Consider the following 18,193-nt stretch of genomic DNA (forward strand, 5'->3'; position numbering starts at 1 on the left):
TTACTAGTCAAAACTATTGATTGCTTGAAAAAGTATAAAGGAGAAAAATAAAAATATAAAAGTTAATAACATGCATTTTATAAATTGTCAACGCTACAATTTTAAATAAACATAGTAATTCTCCCAGTTAGTACTAGATTTTTGCTTGCACATCTGCCTATACTGATGGCCTGAAAATGGTTCAGTTTACAGCTTTCCAGTGTTCTGTGCCTGGTCATTTGGATGTGGGAGACAACTGCATTAGAGATGCATTTATAGAGAGATAAAGGGAAATATTCGACTCCAATAGTCAATCAAGGGATGGGAGAGGGGGAACTCAAAAGACTGCCTCCTGTTTGCAATCACTGATGCCAAGCTCATTTTCATATCTACCCTCTTCCGTTACAGTCCCTCTCTTGGCCTCTTTTTTGTTAGCGTCCTTTTTCTTTTTAAAGGCAGTAATGACCAGTGACAGCAGTAGCCATTTTAGTGAGGTTTCGTGGCATTGGTAGGTTGTCACCTCCATTTGCTGCAGGTGGCTTTAGAAGCCAGAGCAGGTCTTAAAACTTTCAGCTCAACGTAAAGCAACTTCAAACTTACGCAGCTTGTGTTTAGGTTTCTGCTGTCTCACTGGCATGTTATGTGACTTTCCCTGCCCCTCGCCCTAAAATGTCTGTAGTTGAAATGCCTATCGAGTCGCATTTGTGGCGACAGTACAACCGACAAGCCCGCATTTGTTAGGGGCTCTCTTGCTTTTCCTGAGAACCTTCCAGTAGAGGATTTATGCTTCGGATATGATTTGTTTTCCCTCTCCGCCCACACAATAATAAAATTTCTTTTAAAAACGTGACTCTATCGCGAGAGCTCTCATGTGACATCGGAGTCATTTCCTTGGCACAGAACCCGGAGCAGCTTCCCAAAGGAAACGAAACTCCTGCCACCAGCCGACCTCCTCGGACGACGCACGGGAAGAGCGTCGTATTCCCAGCCAGGATGGGCTGCGGGCCTAATAGCGATTATAATCGCCACAAGCTGATTCGAGCTTCCCGTATACAGTGGTACCTCGGGTTAAGAACTTAATTTCGTTCTGGAGGTCCGTTCTTAACCTGAAACTGTTCTTAACCTGAAGCACCACTTTAGCTAATGGGGCCTCCCGCTGCCGCCGCACGATTTCTGTTCTTATCCTGAACCAAAGTTCTTAACCTGAGGTACTATTTCTGGGTTAGCGGAGTCTGTAGCCTGAAGCACCTGTAACCCGAGGTACCACTGTATTTCGCTTTTAGCTGTTCAGCCCCGTGACGTGAGAACGAACAGAAATCGGTTAAAAAGCTACGGTTAAAAAAAGGGGGGGGCGAAAGCCCCTCAACGGCCTCAGCCTATGGCCTGCTTCTCTCCGTTCTCGCGAGATCACGGCTCTGGTTCTTCCCGTCTTTTCTCTCTGCCCCCCTCCCCACTCTTTATTAAAGAGGCCGGGCGTGGTTTATTAAGATCAGGTGACGGAGGTAAAAAAAAAAAAAAGCGGTGGGAGAGGCGGGGTGGGCCGACGGCGGCGACTACGTCGATCACGTGACCGCGCCTCTCGGCGTTATTCGGTGCTGCCGACGCCGACGTTCCTCAGTCTGCGTTCCCCGCTCAGCTTCGCGTTCTTCTGTCTGTCTCCCGTCTCGGCCCGCTCCTGTCATGGCGTCTCGGTACAGCTGGGGGTTTCTCCTGGCGGCGGCCCTGCTGGGTGAGTATCCGCGGCGGCTTCCTTTCGCAGGCCTCTCGCGGGTCTCCGCCGCTTCCCTGAGGAGGGAAGGAGCGCCCTGCCTGCCGCCGCCGCCCCTTGCCCTCCGCTCGAGGCCCTGTGCGTGGAAGCCCCGCGGCGAGGAAAAAGGCGGCGGCGGCGGCCTCCTCCCGTGTGGCGCTGGGCTGGCACCGCGCCTCTCCCTGGAGCCGAGCCCGGGCCGCCGGGTCGCCGCAGCCGCTTCCTTTCCCCGGCACCTGGGAAGTTAGCGGGCCAGGTGTCCGCGCCGAAGGGCAGGCGGGCCTCCCACGCGGCCCTGAGGGCAGAGCAGCCTCTACGCCTTAGGGAGAAGCAAGAGGACTGTTTTCCGCCGTGGGAAACGGTGGCGCAGGACACGGTGTACTTTAATGCAGTGCAACCGCTAACGCGGATTTCAGCATTTAAAGGAGCTGCCTCTCCTCCTCAGTTAGGCAGGTGTGAATTGGCTGTATACCGAAACCCATGTCGTCCCCCATCCTTCTCCCCTTATGTGCTGGAAGTCGCCCAGCTAGGGAAACCCAGCCAGATGGGTGGAGTATAAATAATAAAATTATTATTATTAATCACGGAGCTTTATCTAAAGAGCTGACCATCTACTTTTCCTCCAGGTCACTGTATTGTGAGGCAGTGACTAGTTGCTGCTGTAGCTTTGCTCCAACCTTTGCCTAGCTTGCACACCCAGGGTGTGGATGGCTTTGTAACCTTAAACCTTGACGCCTAATTCCTTTTGGCTGCAGCTGCATATCTTAAGAAACATACTGCCACTTTATTGTTCTCCTTCCAAGGCAACTGTGTTTTGAAGGCTGCTCAAATCCTGTGTCCCTATGTTCTGTTTTTCCCCCAGCAGCTCTGCAAACAACTTTTTTTTTTTTTTTTGGCGGAAGCGCCCTCTTCTAGCAACGACAGGTGTGAGCAAGAGAACTTGTTTGCCTTCTTGTGCTTGAGGCCTCGCATGCTGCTAATTTGAAATAGATAACTTTCACTGTTGGTATATTGGTGCAGAGAGCACTGAGAGTTTCCTCTCTGCTTGATTGTACCAACAAAACTGGCAATGCTCTCTTGAGGCCACTCTGGCTGACCCTCACTGCGCTGCTTTGCAGCCTTCTTGTGAGTATTTGGCTAAATTCTGATAAGTCGTCTTGTTTCTCTGGATGGAGGATAGGAAGGCTTGTTTGAGAGTGAGAGTGAACAAACCAACAAAGGTGAAATTTACATTTGTTGTTCTGCCCACTTTTACCTCTGGCCCCACCCATGTGGTTTAGGAAGGCTTCTCAGAAGGGAATGTGTCCTCCCATCTAAAAGAGGTTCTGTATCCCTGCTGTTTTGCAAGGCATTCCCCGTCTTCCCAAACTTGTTTTTTTGTGGAAACTAGATGTAGCAAATGTGAAGGAACTTAGAATGTAATAGGTGACCCAGCTGAAGGTGAAATTCTTCTCTCCTGATAGTAGTTGTCTTCTGCTGGTTTTTTTTCTCCCAAGTGGCATTGTCTAGTTTCAGTACCTTTATCACTGGCTGTATAACACTGGTGATATGAAGCTGTTATCTTGCAGAGATTTCTACAGGTTCTCTTGCACTCAGTGGGACTTTATCCCCCAAGTAAATATTCATAGGATTAGGCTGTAAATCATACAATCTTTCTCATTATAGCATGAGGTCAATGAGAAAACCTGGGCATCCCAGTAATGTAGGCCAGAGTATAGAATTTAGAACAAGTATGACTCATGAATTTGTGTCCTTCTGTGCTGCTTTGACTTGATAGAGTATGGATTTGTATGTGATTATTAGTCTGCAATCACTGGTCTGCCTTATTCCATCCCAACTCAGTACATGGTGGCTATGTATATCCTGAAGTGTTTTCCCCCAGGATTCCTTTTCTCACTTTTGTCATTAAAGTTAGCCTTGCCATTATAGGCTGAAGTATTTGGGCCTATTGTAAAAAAGCAGAGGTATGTTAGAAGTAAAAAGCTACATACCGTATAGCAAATTCAAGAGTGGTTTATTTACAATGTTTTAAAGGCATTATAACACAAATATTAGGAAAACCAGAGACAAACCTGGGACTAAGACTAGTCTCCCCTTTTACTGCAAAATAATGAATACTTATTTTACTTTAACTAATTATGTGTACTTGGTGTGTGTTTTTAATGGTTTTGAACTTGGATTCTTTAAAGATACATTCATGGATTTGATTGTCAGTGGATTTTATTCTGGGTGTGATACCTGCTTTTTCCTGAAATTCAACTTTAGTTTGCTTATATGATGCTCCCTCAAGTTTCACTTTGCAGTTTCCTGCTGTGCACCAAAATAAAGGTTTTAAAAGGACAGGAGAGTATGTTCTTTTACTGCCTACAAACAATATTTGTTGTTGGATGATTTAGTACTCTTTGGTCAACTGTTGTCTTCTCTTGAACTCTCATTCATGCCCATGTCTTCAAAAGACTTATGGGTGCTCAGTGAAATATAATATTAAACTTGTTAACTGATATCTAATTGTGTAGGAGCTGTAACTTTGACTGGTGGCTTCTTTTGAACTTGATTATTTCAGGACTTTGGAATAAATTTCCATAAGCAACTATAAACTTAGTACATCTTTGCCTACAAGAAAATGGCTGGCTTTCTTAAACTTTCCAGATCAGCTGTCAACTACAGTTGGTTGAACTAGAATCAGCTTTATGGCATGAGATGAGGTTTCTATAACAATTTGAAACTTTGGGCAGTTTGAATGGATTTGCATGGTAAGGAATCCTTGTGCATATGCACAATAATTCAGCTAACTGCAAGGCCTGGTAGATATCTCTCCAGAACTGCCAGACTCGTTGATTTACTAGGAGCAAACAAATAAGATAAACAAGGGCTGTAAAAGGAATGATAATCCTTCCAGTGCCCTAAATGAGGCTGAGGGCTCTGGATATGTAGATAATTGTTGGAGGGTTTTAACTCCCTTCTGCAGTGGACTTGTCCAGTTTAGGTGTTAAGAAGCTGTATTTGGAAAACATAGCAGGTGTTTCTTGCTTTAAATTAATGGCCACCAATTCAGCTTTTGAAAATTGCACAGATAGTGTTTTTAGAAAAGTGTGTCAAGTCTGAACACTGCAGTGCTGCCAAACTCTTGATATGCAAGTTAGGATCTTCCTAGTGCAGTGTTGGCCCAAAGTCCTTGCATATATTACAGAGTTGCTGACAAATTGGTGTCATCTAATCTCTTTCTAAAAGGCACTAACTTAAAAGGGCTCATGACGGAGGACGGAGGTGCCTTTATCAGATGAAAAGCAGTGGGGGAGTTCCTTTTTAAAATGGCTGCTTTATTGGAAGGGTAATATTCATTCCATAGGTTTATCTGCAGTTGCCCCATAGTCCCAAGGAAGCAACCTACATTGGTGAATAAACACTAGAAACATCTCTTTGTACCAGCTCATTTCACATACATATAATCCAAAACATGAAGCTTACAAATGACTTTCCACTAAAACTTGTGTTTTATGTTTATCCGTAGCATAGAATTGCTTACTCAGGAAGAGCTGATGCAGCATGAAATCTGGGCCGGGACAACTGTTTAGCAGGAAGCTGTAATATATTGTCTTGCATAACCAGGAACTTTTCCAGGAAGATTTACTATTAAATGATCCACTGAAACTTAACCTAGCCTTACTCTTAAGTTAAGATGGGGTGCACAATCCTAATGTGAACTGCTTTCCCGCATAGGTGCTCTTCACTCAAGTTGACGAGGTATCTCCATGGTTCAGATTCTCATTGCATGAAACATGTAGCTACCATTCTACTACTCTGAGCATGACAAACTTATCATAGAGTAGAGCGTGATTCAGGCTGCCCTGGAGTCTTCCTGTCTCTGCTCTTATCCACTGCATAAAGGGTTGGAACAGCCATTCTCCCATAGTGCGGTACAGTATTGTGAAATGCACAGGTGGGGCTACAGCCAGACTAGTGCCCTAGTTTGCTGCCTGCCTGCAGATCTTAAATGTGCTCGCAAATACAAAGAAACTTTCCATGGATCCCACAGGTTAAAAATTTCATTAGTCCACACAGTGTATTTAAAATGCCTCTTGCACCCTATTAATATGGTGTTGAGTGAGTAAGGCAGGTGTGTCTTCTTTTGATTTATATAGTCATCTTGTTAGGTTGCATATTGTAAAGCAGCTATCCTTTTCCTAATAAGCAGTTCCAGCTCTGTATTGCATAATGCTGATAGCTTCAAACCTGTGTGAATTGGCCAATAAAAAGGATCTATTTAAAAAGGGCCTTCGTGTTTTTTGGTTCTGGTGCATATCTTTATAAAACCAAGCAAGCATTTTGGTTAAAATATTATTTGCATAGGGTATGAATATTCAATGACAAGTCTTTAAAGAAACCTGGCATTGAAAATACACTGGCAGAGCAATCCGAACCCTGGTTGGGCAGCAGAAACACATAGAGCAGCGGAGCTTATACAACGTCTGCAGCTCTATTGCTCTCATTGCCAGGGTGCAGGGCAGGCAAAATTCTGCTTCTGGAGCTATTGTAGGGATGGAGCCTGGATCTTAGGCCAGCTTAGCCCCTTCCCATCCCACAGAGGCTGGTGAAACTGTTTGGCACATCAGGAGTTTGGATTGTGCACTAAGTGATTTAAAACTGCTTGAAACACCTGTTCTCAAAGTTGGATAAGCTAGACTAGTCTCTTGTGGAGAATATGTTCTATTTGTTGGATGCTGTTTTGGAAGTGTAGCTCATTGGTTTCTTTCTGAGTCTGCCATACAATTCAAACAATTCAGAGATGTAGCAGTGTGTTTGCAATGCAGACTTCTGTAGCAGTTTTCTTTCATTTTAGAGGAATCCCTCCATGGTATATACTCCCAATTAAATGTTAGGAGACCTCTGACAACAAATGGAACACAATTCTACTGCAGTAAAACTTGTCATCCAGAAGTACAAACAGCTTACAGCCTTCCTGCATTTTTAAGTAGAAGAGGAAAACATTGCAGTGGACTTTGCCCTTCTCTCTGCATTAAGCAGTTCCTGGGAGAAAAAACTTGTATGAATGCACTTTCATAATGGGCTTGAATTGCTGCCACTCCAGCATGTTCAAAAATGACAAAATCAACAAAATGATGGGGTATAATCAGGCTGTGAAACTTGCTCAATTTTTGTGTCTTCCAACAATGCTGCTTCATTGGCAGGTCACTACTTGGTATTCCAAGATAGTTGTTTGTGTTTTTGGAGAGGGAAGAAAGTCGCTACAGTTTGGAAGGAAAGGGGAAGCACTGGGGTTTTATTTCAATAGTATTAAGGCTGTCGGACAATTAAACATACCTATTAATGGTTTGGCTCTATAGCAATTGAAAACAAATTCATGTGCTGCATAACTTTTCAGTAGTCTCACAGCTTGCACATGGTTGTTGTGGAAGAGGACAAAGAAGCACAAATCAGTCATAGGCAATGGAAAGTTTCAGCAACATACAGCCAGTCTTAAATTCACAGTACATCATGTTTGTTCTCAAGTCAAATCCACTGGAGAAAAGTTAAGACATGCTGGTTGGGTGGCCTTTGGAGAGAGGACAAGAAGCTTGGTATACCAGACTCTGTGCCTGTTGAACAGTTGACTGAATGGTATCTTAGCCTGAATCATGCAATTGTAGAGTTGGAAGGGATCCTGAGGGTCATCTAGTCCAACCCACTTGCATATTGCTAGGCAAACCTGTATTCATTCAGTTCACTTCACAGAGAGTTGTTTAGTTTGCCTATCCAGTCCCCGTCCCCCCCGGCCTAGCTCCTCCCTAACCCTTTCCTGTCCTCCCCTCTGACAAAACATGTCACTGTTGTAGAAAAAGCCTAACAATGTACTCGTGTAAATCTAGAGGGGAAGCATATAAGATTCTAGCTTAAATTAGGGGGTGGGGTCCTGTTGAGACTACACACGTGTTATAGTTGCACAGTTTTAAAAAGGTGGAGGTTTAAAAAATTGTCCTTTGTGCAGATCTTCATATGTTGGTGCAATTTGAGTAAATCATTAGCTCCTGCAGGTGGTACTGTAGCAACTAGAACCTTATTAATGAAGACATCTGATAGCTGACGTCAACTTAATATTGCCTGACCACATTTTAAAAATACTGATCCCTGCCAGAGGTAGAATATACTCAAACACCTTTGTGGGGTGGGGATTTCTACATTCCTTTAATTTTCAGTAAAATGGGAGTGATTATTTAGATAGTATTTTTGTGTGTGTCGTACAGTCTTAATGTAAGCCATGGCTCAATTATTAAAAAGCTGTCTTGTACACTTGAGTATTGGTATTGTATTTATGAAAATATATACCACCCATTCATATAAACAATTAAAAGTATAAAAAATGGAAATGTGAGTTTTCTACTTTTGTATATTTTCAAATGAAAATGATTCTTTAGCATGTAGATAAAACTTGTTAGCTTGTGTTTCTCACATGACAAATTTAACAAGAATGTTTGGTAGTTTTGTAACAGGGCTCTTTATCAGTGTGTTATCAAGAGGACTAGATACAAATAAAGCCAGTGGAGATACAATGAACCATTTTGCAAACAAAGGTTGTGATTCTGGTTGGCATAAATTGACTTTCCTTAAATCATTCTCATGGTTGCTTAAGAGTTTTTCATCCCTTTGGAACATGCTTTGTATGAATGTAGGAACGCACTAATACATAATAGGTTCTTAAATATTGTGTGTTTTATAATACTGTAATGGCTTAGATTATCTTCACAATAAAATGTGTTGCGAGCAAGAGTTGCTACAGGGGAATCCTCGCTTATGCGGGGGTTCTGTTCTTGTTGGCTGCATGGGGGTCCCTTCTACCCCACCCCCTTTGACACCAAAATCATTTGTGTGCGAGTGGGGAGGTGCCTGTACTGAGTAAGTGTGGGCTTTCTAAAAGCAATCATATTCTGCTTCCACAAAAGTCATCTGGCCCAGTGAAGCCCATCGTTACATATGGATGTTGCATATATTCTTCAAAGCTGTCTATCGGCATTGCAATTCTTGATATTTATTGTTTTCTGTTTGCAGGATTTTTACAAGCATCTTCAGCGTTTGAAGTAAGAGATGGGAAAAACAAAACCTGCATATTAGCCAATTTTTCTGTGCTATTTACAGTGGAATACAACACAAAAACCAGTAAAGAGGTGAGGATGCTGAAGCTTAAATGAGTGGTGGGCCAGAAAGCTGCTTACAGAGACATAACTTTTAAGGTGCTATGTTGTGTGGCTAAAGATGCTGTTTAAATAAGATGCTGAAGCTGCTTATTTTGCACTCATGGTTGAGTCTGTTTGAAGAAATTTTGGATTTCTATATTTGATTGGGAGCGGCAGTTAAACCTTGGTCTCTGATTTGTTAGTATGTGTATATGTTCATCCTATCCACATGGTAGGAAAATAATTTTAAATGTACGCCATGAAAGTGATGCATGAATTGGCTCAAAACTCACTCAGACACTTTCCTGAAGTGTTTGTGGTCAACTGAAGGCAGAGCTTGATGGAAAACAAGTTTGTAATATCATTTACTGGTGGGAGATGAGGGTAAAATTTAGTTATACATAAAATTATGTCCTAACCCAATTCCCTGGGATCAGTAATAATGCCTCAAAGCAAATATAGGATTAAAAATAGCCCTGTTTATAAGGCACACAATGCTTACTTCACTTTTATAGCTGCTGAAACAACCGTATCCACCATGTGCTCCTTAATGGTCTCTGCATCAACCTTGAGCAGAGTTTCCCAGACTTAGGTCTTCAGCTGTTTTTGGTCTATAACTCCCATCATCCCTAGCTAGTGGTCACGGATGATGAGTATCGAGTCCAAAACAGCTGGAGACCCAAATTTGGGAAACCCTGACCTAGAGGAAGGTCCTGAGTGAAGTACTGCAAAGATCTGTCTGAGGCCCTGTGCCTTTTAACATCTTTATAAATCCCTTGGATGAGGGTATAGAGGATATGCTTATCAAATTTGTAGATGACAGGAAGCTTGGAAGAAGACAGAATCAAGACTCAAAGTGATTATCACTGGCTAAAACATGGTACCCAAACCAGCAAGATAAAATTGAACAGTGAGAAATTGTAAAGTTCTATGTTTACAAAATCAAGGCCACATGTGTAAAAATAGGGGAGACCTGCTTTGAAGCAATACATGTGAAAAATAGGTATCTTTAGTAACTAAAGGTTTGTTGGTCACAAATTAAACTCGAGCCACCGGCGCAGCTACTAAAAAAAAGCCAATGAAAGTTTAGGCTGCATTGGTAGCAGCACTGTGTCCAGAATCATACCATGTGAAGTAATAGTTCCACTCCATTCTGCACTAGTCAGGCTACAGCTGTGTACTGTTGTGGGCATCACATTTTGAAGAAGACACTGAAAGAGAAGAGTGTGCCTCGAGAAGAGTGACCCAAGTGCAGAGGAGTCTGGAAACCAAATTCATGAGGAATGGTTGAAAAAGCTGGGCGTGTTTAGCCTGAGACGAGAAGATGGGGTGTGGGCACAATAGCAGTTTTCAAAAATAGCATGCAGAAAATGGAGCTGATAGAGGGCAGAACTGGAGCTAATGGATAGAAATTGCAGGAAAGGAGATTCAGCTAAATTTTACAATTTTTATCCTGCCTTCCCTCCAAGAAGCTAAAGCCCCATTTTATTCTTGTAATACCCCTGCAAAGTAATTCAGGCTGAGAGACAATGACTGGCACAGTGTCACAAAATTGGCTTCATAGCTGTGTTAGGATTTGAGCCTGAATCTCCCTTGTTCTAGTCCAGCATTCTAATCGGTACGCCATTGGTTCTGTCACTATTGTTTTGCTAACTTTCTGTTGCTACGTATGCCTGCCTGGTTTAGGAATAGAGACAGAAACGAAATGTGGTAAGCCCCAACCTACTCTGTGCCAAATCCTTTCTAAAACATAGGGAGGGATTATTCTTTCCCCAACGCACACCCCACCTGCCTAACCTTTAGTTAATAAATAAAAAACAAGCAAAACACATTTTTACTTGGCATGGGATCCTTCCTTCCCACACTTCACTCTAAAGCCTTATCCTACATTGTAGAAATTAAACGGCAATTTGATCCTGACCCAAAGGTGCACCACTACAACTTACGTAGGTTTACTTTGTATTCCCACCCCCCACCCCCAAAAATCTACTATGGTTATTGAGTGCCTTGAAGCATTTTACTTACTTTTGATTGTTTGATGTTTACAACAGTTCTGATGCTCCCTATAACAGCAATACTGTTTTTTTCTGTTAGGTCAAGGTCTTTTCACTTCCTTCTAATGCTGTGGTACTGCCAGAAAGCACATGTGGCAAGCCAAACGACACTTCAGAAGTTCTTGCAATTGGATTTAGCAACAATAACTCATTAAAGATGGCATTTGTAAGAAATGCAGATGTCTACGTTGTCAGGAGTCTGACTTTCACCTACAACTTGTCAGATGCCAGACTTTTCCCCAACTCAAATGAAAGTAAGTGTTTTGAGGCTTTGCAAAGTACAGTATGATGAAGGTAGCTGGGTTGGTGGTACATAGGATGGTTGCCATATTTATGGAGAAATTATCTGAAGACCATCACACACTAATACAATTGCACACTTTTCTGCAGCTGGAGCAAGAAATGTGTCCAAAGACACTGATATTCGAGCGGGCTTAAGGACAACATATACATGTCACAGCAACAACACCATAATAAGCATGAAAAATGTGACTGTCCTTCTCAGCAACGTTACGCTTGAAGCATACCTTGTAAACAACACCTTCAGTGGAAAAGGTAAGCATTGTATTCTCAAAAAGCTTATGGCATGCCAACTCTTCCCACTGGAACTAGTCATACCCCAGGGACTCTCATTTTCTCTGTAGGTCTGGGGTTGTGCTGAAAGATTGCTATTTTGTAATGGTTTATGTAAAATGAGTTCCTGATTGGGGAAAGCCAAAACAGTCTTTGTACAGCATAGGATTTGAATGGCCAACAACTTACCATGCAGAAAGCCGAAGGGTATTGTTAATAAGTTGGGAAGTAGTAAGTATTACTGGCAAATGCAGCTGAAGCCTAGTTGGAAAGGACAAGAGAAGAGCAAACTGGGAGAACCTTCCTCCCAGTTCTCTCTTTCACTGGTCTTTCCGACAGTATTGTGTTTTGGAAGAACAGGAGGAGCCCTCTTTGCTGTGTGCAATTTGTGAAACGGCAATGGAGCAGCAAATGAATGAATTTTATCATGGCTTTTGAAATGGCCCGTTTCCAGGAAGCAAATTGCTATCACACTGAGGAGCCTGGCACCCAAGTTTAGTTTGAGACACAGCTTCCTTCAAAATACAAGGGTGAATTTGGAACAGCAGTGCCACAGGTAGGACAGCAGGAGATCTGTTTTGCCATCTGGTCTCTGCTCCTCACTGCTACCACACAAAAAACCCGGCTGGGGGCGGGAGCACCAGCTGCCACCATCCCTGCTATGAGACTCACATCAGTCCTCACAGCTGATAGAATTTGCTGAGAAAGGCCAAGAGCCTTCAAGCAAGGGTGTGTGTTTTGTTGTGCCAATGTCAGTGGAGGGGGTAGTATGAGGGAGATGGCTACCCTATTAACCTTTTAAGGGAGCAATTTAGTGAAGGAGTCATTTCTGAGAAGCTAGATGGTGCCTAGAGTTAAAGAAGGGAGAAGGTTTGTTGGCCATTTAGCTATTACTAACTGGGTGTTTGGGTTCACTGAGTCTTGGTGGAAATTTATCTAGTCTTTTGTGGGGGGGGGTGAAGTAACAGTTAATATCTGGTGGGTGGGTGTTCCTATCAAAGTGTTCTTTGAAATGGAGATTGAAAAGAAATGTTGACTGATGATGATTTATGCCTGTTTCCTCACACCTTTTACTTTTAGTGCAGTGCCTTAGGTGGGCTCCATAACACTGTCTGGTCCAATTTATTGCTTGGAGTTTCAATTAATGAGGTCTGAGGGTAGTGACATGGCTCTGGACTAGTTTGACCAACCACTTGTGTTAGGAAGGGGCTGTCTGCCTGGATCCAGGAGAATGTAAATTCATCACTGTGAGAGGGAGTGGATCCAAGCTATACAGCACCTGAGTGAGACAGGAACTTTGCCTAGGCTTAGCTGCTCCAAGCTCTCTTGGATGGCTCTGATTTTCTAGACCCACATTAGTGAGGCATTAGGACTGGGTTTGGAACAGAACAGAAACTGCCTGTGTTTCCCTATGAGATGGTCTCTGCCAAGACAGGTGAAGAGTGTGACCTAATTGATTCTCTTACCTGTCAGCATCATAGGCCCAGCCATTGCCAAACCAGTGTCCTCTAGATATTTTGTACTGTGGCTCAGGCTCCTCCAACTACAGCACAGTCATATTGGCTGCAGTTGATCATAGTCCAAAACATGTGAAGGACAAAAAGTTAGCTTGTGGGTGCTTCTAGATCCAGCACTCCGCTGCCCCCCTCCCCATGAGGTTTAGGTGGTCCAGTGATTTGGAGCACCTTTTATCAGTTTTGGCTGACCTAACTATGACTCAACAAAGCTCCTGGTTAGAATACAGCATTGTGCCCTTGAAAATTATCTAGAAACTTGAGTTGGTCCAAAATAAGAGTGGTCAGACTACTGATGGGGATTGGCAAATAAAATCATATTGCACATGTGCAGTAGCTTCCAGCCCATTTTCTGGGCCCAATCCAAAGTGTTGGTTTTAACCTTTAAAGCCCTAAATGGCTTGGGGTCAGGCTGCTTGAATGAGTATATTTTCTCATATATTTCTGCCCTGGGGCCTTAAGATTTTCATTGGCCCTTCCCCACATTTCCACACCTAATGTGGTAAGGTGAGTGGCTACCATGGAGAGGGTCTTTTTGATGGTGGCACCCCATTTATGTAATGCTCTGCAAAAAGGCTCACCTGTTGCCTATGCTATTGTCTTCCTGAGTTTTGTGGTAAATTTGCCCCTGCAAGCTTCATGCTGATGCTTAAATATTTAGCTCCTGTGTTCATCATATGTTTCGTATTGTTGGGCTTTTTAACGATTGCATTATCAGTAAACGTCTTTGTTTTTGAGCTTAACAAACTATGAATTGCCTTGAAGAACACAGTTGTACAAGGGATAGTAAAATATGTTTTCAAAAACGAAAAGGGGCTAAGTACACATTTTGTAGTTGGGAGCAAAGCGGGAGAAAAGACTGGACAAAGTGAAAAAATGAAGGTTGTCTGGGTGTTAATTGACTACTTTCCATGCTATGATTTGTGATCACTGCCTTCCAGAAACTGTCTGTAGTGAAGACAAAGGGTCTACAACCGCCGTTCCCACAACTACAAGTGTGGCACCAACTGCAGCACCAACAGCAGCCCCCAAAACTCCAGACGTTGGACGATACAATTTGACTGGCTGTTTGCTTGCTTCTATGGGCCTGCAGCTTAATATTACCTACACCACCAAAAACCAGGTAACTTCCATATTTATTATTTATACATAGCAATACATAGAGATATATGGGAAGCTAATGCACCTTAGACCAGACTAGTAGGCTTATTAAATCCAGGCTCTTCACCACCAGCAGCCACACAATAATGTGTTTCAAGGAGGTTAGTGTTGTCCATCCGTGCACTATGTCCTGCACACTTGGCCAGGATCTCTTATTCTTGCACAACTGCCAGTTAAATTTAGATTAATCATAAACATGGCAAAATCTGGAAAAGTTGATCTTTTCCTGAGCACCCCCACGGCACTATGGTTGTTACTGAAAAGGAGCCCAGCAAAACAATTAAAAATAGCTAAAATTTAAAAGCAATCAAGGAGATAACACTGCTGTGCACCAAAGGCTTTTTAATAATGCCCATTTCAATATCCATACAGATCATAGCCTGTACAGTAAAGTCATTCAATTTAACCCTATTGAGTACTGCTAGGAAAGTTGCTTTCCTGTTTCTGCGCACTGTTCCCAAAGCTGTTTACACAAAATTTACTGAAAGTGCATACATTATTGCTTGATCTCCAGTGAGAAGGCTTTTTAAAAAGAAAATGTCATGAACTTTTGTTTTTCTGTTTCCAAGACTAAGAAGTGGGAATTGTTGAATCTTCCAGCAAATACAACTTTCTCTGGGAATTGTGGGGATTCCACAGTTACTCTGAACTTGACTTCTGGGAGCACTGACCTGGTTTTTTATTTTGAGCAGGTAAGCATAGTTTGATGCGACACTTACAGAATGCTGATGTACTCCATATGGTATTGGTTTATGCCCCTCATTGTCCTTGACTTTTGGTTATGCTAGCTCGAGCCAGTGAAGTTGGGAGGACACCACATTGACTGCTTCTGATTGACAGGCAGAGCTGTGTTTGACATGTATAGATCATGCAAATATTACTCTATTTATGAGCATAACACTGCTTCTACCAGTAATTGGGAAGATCATGGATCAGGGCACAATAGGTTATGTGCAGAACTTCAGTAGCTTTAGACTGTTTTTAGAAGGTTTCTTTAGAGGTTTTCATTATGTTACTATTGGTGCGTTTATCACCCTAAAGGAAGGTGGTGCAAATTAGTAAATAAGTAAATGGCACTTATTAAAAAATAAAATGGCAATTTTAGATGACTTGTAATTTTGTGAATGAGCAGATTGGCATGATAGCCATTTTGTATTTTTCAATTTATTTACTTGAGCTTATGAAACAGCCTCACTATTTTAAAATCACCAATAATTCCAGTGGGATCTGGAGTTCACACCCTTAAAATAGGGCATTTCTTCTTCAGTGTTGTCTTTAGTGTTTAAACCATGGTTCTTGATCTGTAGTTGCCAGTGCTTGTGGGTTTTTTCCCTGGCTCAACAAAGGGAGTGAAGCAGGAGTGATTCAGCAGCATGTGCATGCACATAAGCCATGTTTTAATTATGGCTTGTCATGATATACAGATGTATACACTATGTATGTTGTCTCTTTCTATTAACAACTGCAGCATATTTTACCAGTGATATGGTGTCCCTGTAGCATGCATAGGCTAGCCTTTTAAAAGAAACCCAACCAGTGACTAAGATTTATCTTTCTTTTTAAGAACTCAACCACTGACAAGTATTTTCTGCACCGCATCTCTGTGAGCACAAGTCTGCCTCCTGAATCTATAAGTAAGTAATATATATATATGTATTTTAAAATGACTTTAATAGCTTAGATTTTGAAGGATACAAAGAATGTTCAAAATAGCAAAGAGTTCAAAGAAGATAAAGAGATGCAAGTATTCACAAACTGTGTTAATTGCCAGGGTTATTCATTCTTTAGCTTTCAGAAGGCTCACTAGGAGATAAGAGATAAAGCCATGAACCTTGAAGTACAGTCAACTGGTTTGATTGACATCCACACCATGATTTCAGGGTCCTCAAGCCCAGGAAAGCAAATAGCCTATAAAAGTTTGGTGCAATAGCTTGTCCAAGACAACGCTGTACTGACAGCAGGAAAGGGGTCCTGACTTTTGTTACTGCTCATCAGTAACTTCACACCACCACCTATAAAGACATGGTGGCAAAATGGGCTGGTGCCTTTACAAAAGAGTGTGGTCCTACTTAATCTCATCTGTGTTTTTTTTTAATACAGAAAGAACATTTAAAGCTGACAACGATAGCCTGAGTGCTCTCAAAGCGACAGTTGGAAAATCGTACAAGTGTTTTTCAGAAGAGAGTATTTGGATCTCGAATGAAACTTCTCTCAATATATTCAATGCTCAAGTCCAGGCTTTCAAGATCACAGGAAACACATTTGGAACACGTAAGCTGTATAACTACATAAACTTTGTTCTTTCAGAGCAATAGTAACTTGATGATTAGCTTGGCCATACTCAGTGGTGTCACCTGTACATATTTATAGGTTTGTTTCCCTACATTACTGTGGGTGAGCACATGATCTGTGACTTAACCAGTTAAATGTAGATTAATTTGTTCATCACAACCTCAGGGGTAAGTTTTATTATACGGTGGCTCATCTTCGCTCTGCCCAAACACTGAAAGTAGTTAAAAGAAGCTTAAATAAGTTTCAGAAGGAAGACTATCATTGATTCCTAGTCTGTCGTACCAGAACACTTCACAATAAGCATTCTTCTTCCTGTAGCCTCACTAATTTAAAGTTGACTCCCAACTGGTAAAGGAAAATTGCCATTTTTGCAGTTTCAAAGGGGGGGAGTCGGCACAGAGCAAGATGCCATATACAAAATGGTTTAAATTCACTTTCTGATAGTCAATGTAGATACCCTGACAGATAATTGAAGAGTAGGATAGATTGGGTCCTGGAATGATTATTTGGTGTTTGGCCTGGTTCCTTGCTATTTTTCTAACAGAATTTTAGGATTAAAGCTGCTTAATAGAATTGTTTTTTCTTTCTTTCAGCGGAAGAATGCCCAATGGATGAAAACAATATGTTGATCCCAATCATAGTTGGTGCAGCCCTTGCTGGACTTGTCCTTATAGTGTTGATTGCATATTTAATTGGCAGAAAACGTAGCCATGCTGGCTATCAAACAATTTAATGATTTGCACTTCCTTAAACCAGTGTGGGAGAACAGCAGTTGCAAGAAGCAGATACATCAATTCCCCCCATTTCCCCATCTTCCCCTCAAATAGATGAGGGAGCACAATCTCTTCCTTACCAACTGTTTCTTGCAGTGCCTGCTTTTACTAAATGTGAAATCCATCTCGTGGCATTTAACTATGCACAAAGGATAACTTCTATAATTCTGTTTAATTTTGCTAATGGGTTAAGTATTCACCCACATAGAAACAGGCTGAAGTTTTAAGAATGCTTTTCTGAATTGGCATGGTTTTTAATGTCAACTACTCTAAATGGATGTGATGTAGTTAATTCACATTCATTCACTTAAAATTCAGATTAATTATATCTAACAAAGGGAAATTTCCACTTTTCTGATACTACCACCCTGTGCTGAATTTAAACTGCTTAGGTGCAGTAACTACAGTAATGACTGACCAATCAAACAAACTTACACAATTCCCACTTTGTCTCTACCTAGGTATGTATCATTAATAAGCTTTAAATGCTAAGCCTGGTATATGCAAGGTGTGGAGATACAATTTGGCTGACTTCTAAGGTATTTTTGGTCTGTCAGCTTGGTAGGAGCTGGCCCTTTTTTACATAAAAAAAAATGGGTGTTACTTTATTTTTTGTAAAGTGAATTTCAGTCTCTTCTGTTGAAGTTCAAAGGAGGTCCTTTTTCTGCACACGTGTACAATAATAGACTTCAGTCTGCTAATTCTTGCTTTGATCTTGGCTGGGACTGTACACTGCAAGGATCAGTTATGGATGCATTGCCTGTAACAATGCTAATAAAGACTTTTCTGTATGTTTTGTCAGTGTCCAGTTGAGCAGTTGCGACATCTTTGTGTAAAGAGAAGTGGAAGGGGGAAGCGCTGCAAAACCCAAGCAGCAAATTTTGCCTGCCACCTTCATTTCCCTAGTCTGCCTCTGTGCCCTAGAGCAGCT

The 18,193-nt window shown here is 41.9% G+C and overlaps 1 protein-coding gene across 1 annotated transcript; it reads left to right on the top strand.

The window, feature by feature from the left end:
• The first annotated feature begins 1,385 nt into the window (after window positions 1–1,385).
• Window positions 1,386–18,053, top strand: LAMP1 (lysosomal associated membrane protein 1). The gene is made up of 9 exons (XM_083610871.1): window positions 1,386–1,708; window positions 8,771–8,886; window positions 10,990–11,203; window positions 11,340–11,504; window positions 13,978–14,159; window positions 14,767–14,889; window positions 15,762–15,831; window positions 16,298–16,468; window positions 17,083–18,053. Exons 1-9 carry the CDS (start codon window positions 1,660–1,662, stop codon window positions 17,220–17,222), a joined length of 1,230 nt encoding a protein of 409 aa, XP_083466997.1. The 5' UTR covers window positions 1,386–1,659; the 3' UTR covers window positions 17,223–18,053.
• The last annotated feature ends 140 nt before the right edge of the window (window positions 18,054–18,193 follow it).

The sequence above is a fragment of the Podarcis filfolensis genome, assembly GCF_964270895.1.
Source record: "Podarcis filfolensis genome assembly, chromosome: 4".
In the NCBI taxonomy this organism is placed as follows: Eukaryota; Metazoa; Chordata; class Lepidosauria; order Squamata; family Lacertidae; genus Podarcis; species Podarcis filfolensis.

Bases quoted from the DNA above. Each gene is read 5' to 3' on its own strand.
- LAMP1 (XM_083610871.1), top strand. From the start codon at position 1,660: ATGGCGTCTCGGTACAGCTGGGGGTTTCTCCTGGCGGCGGCCCTGCTG. The intron at 8,887-10,989 runs GTGAGGATGCTG...TTTTTCTGTTAG, and splicing joins ACACAAAAACCAGTAAAGAG to GTCAAGGTCTTTTCACTTCC. The intron at 11,505-13,977 runs GTAAGCATTGTA...ACTGCCTTCCAG, and splicing joins CAACACCTTCAGTGGAAAAG to AAACTGTCTGTAGTGAAGAC.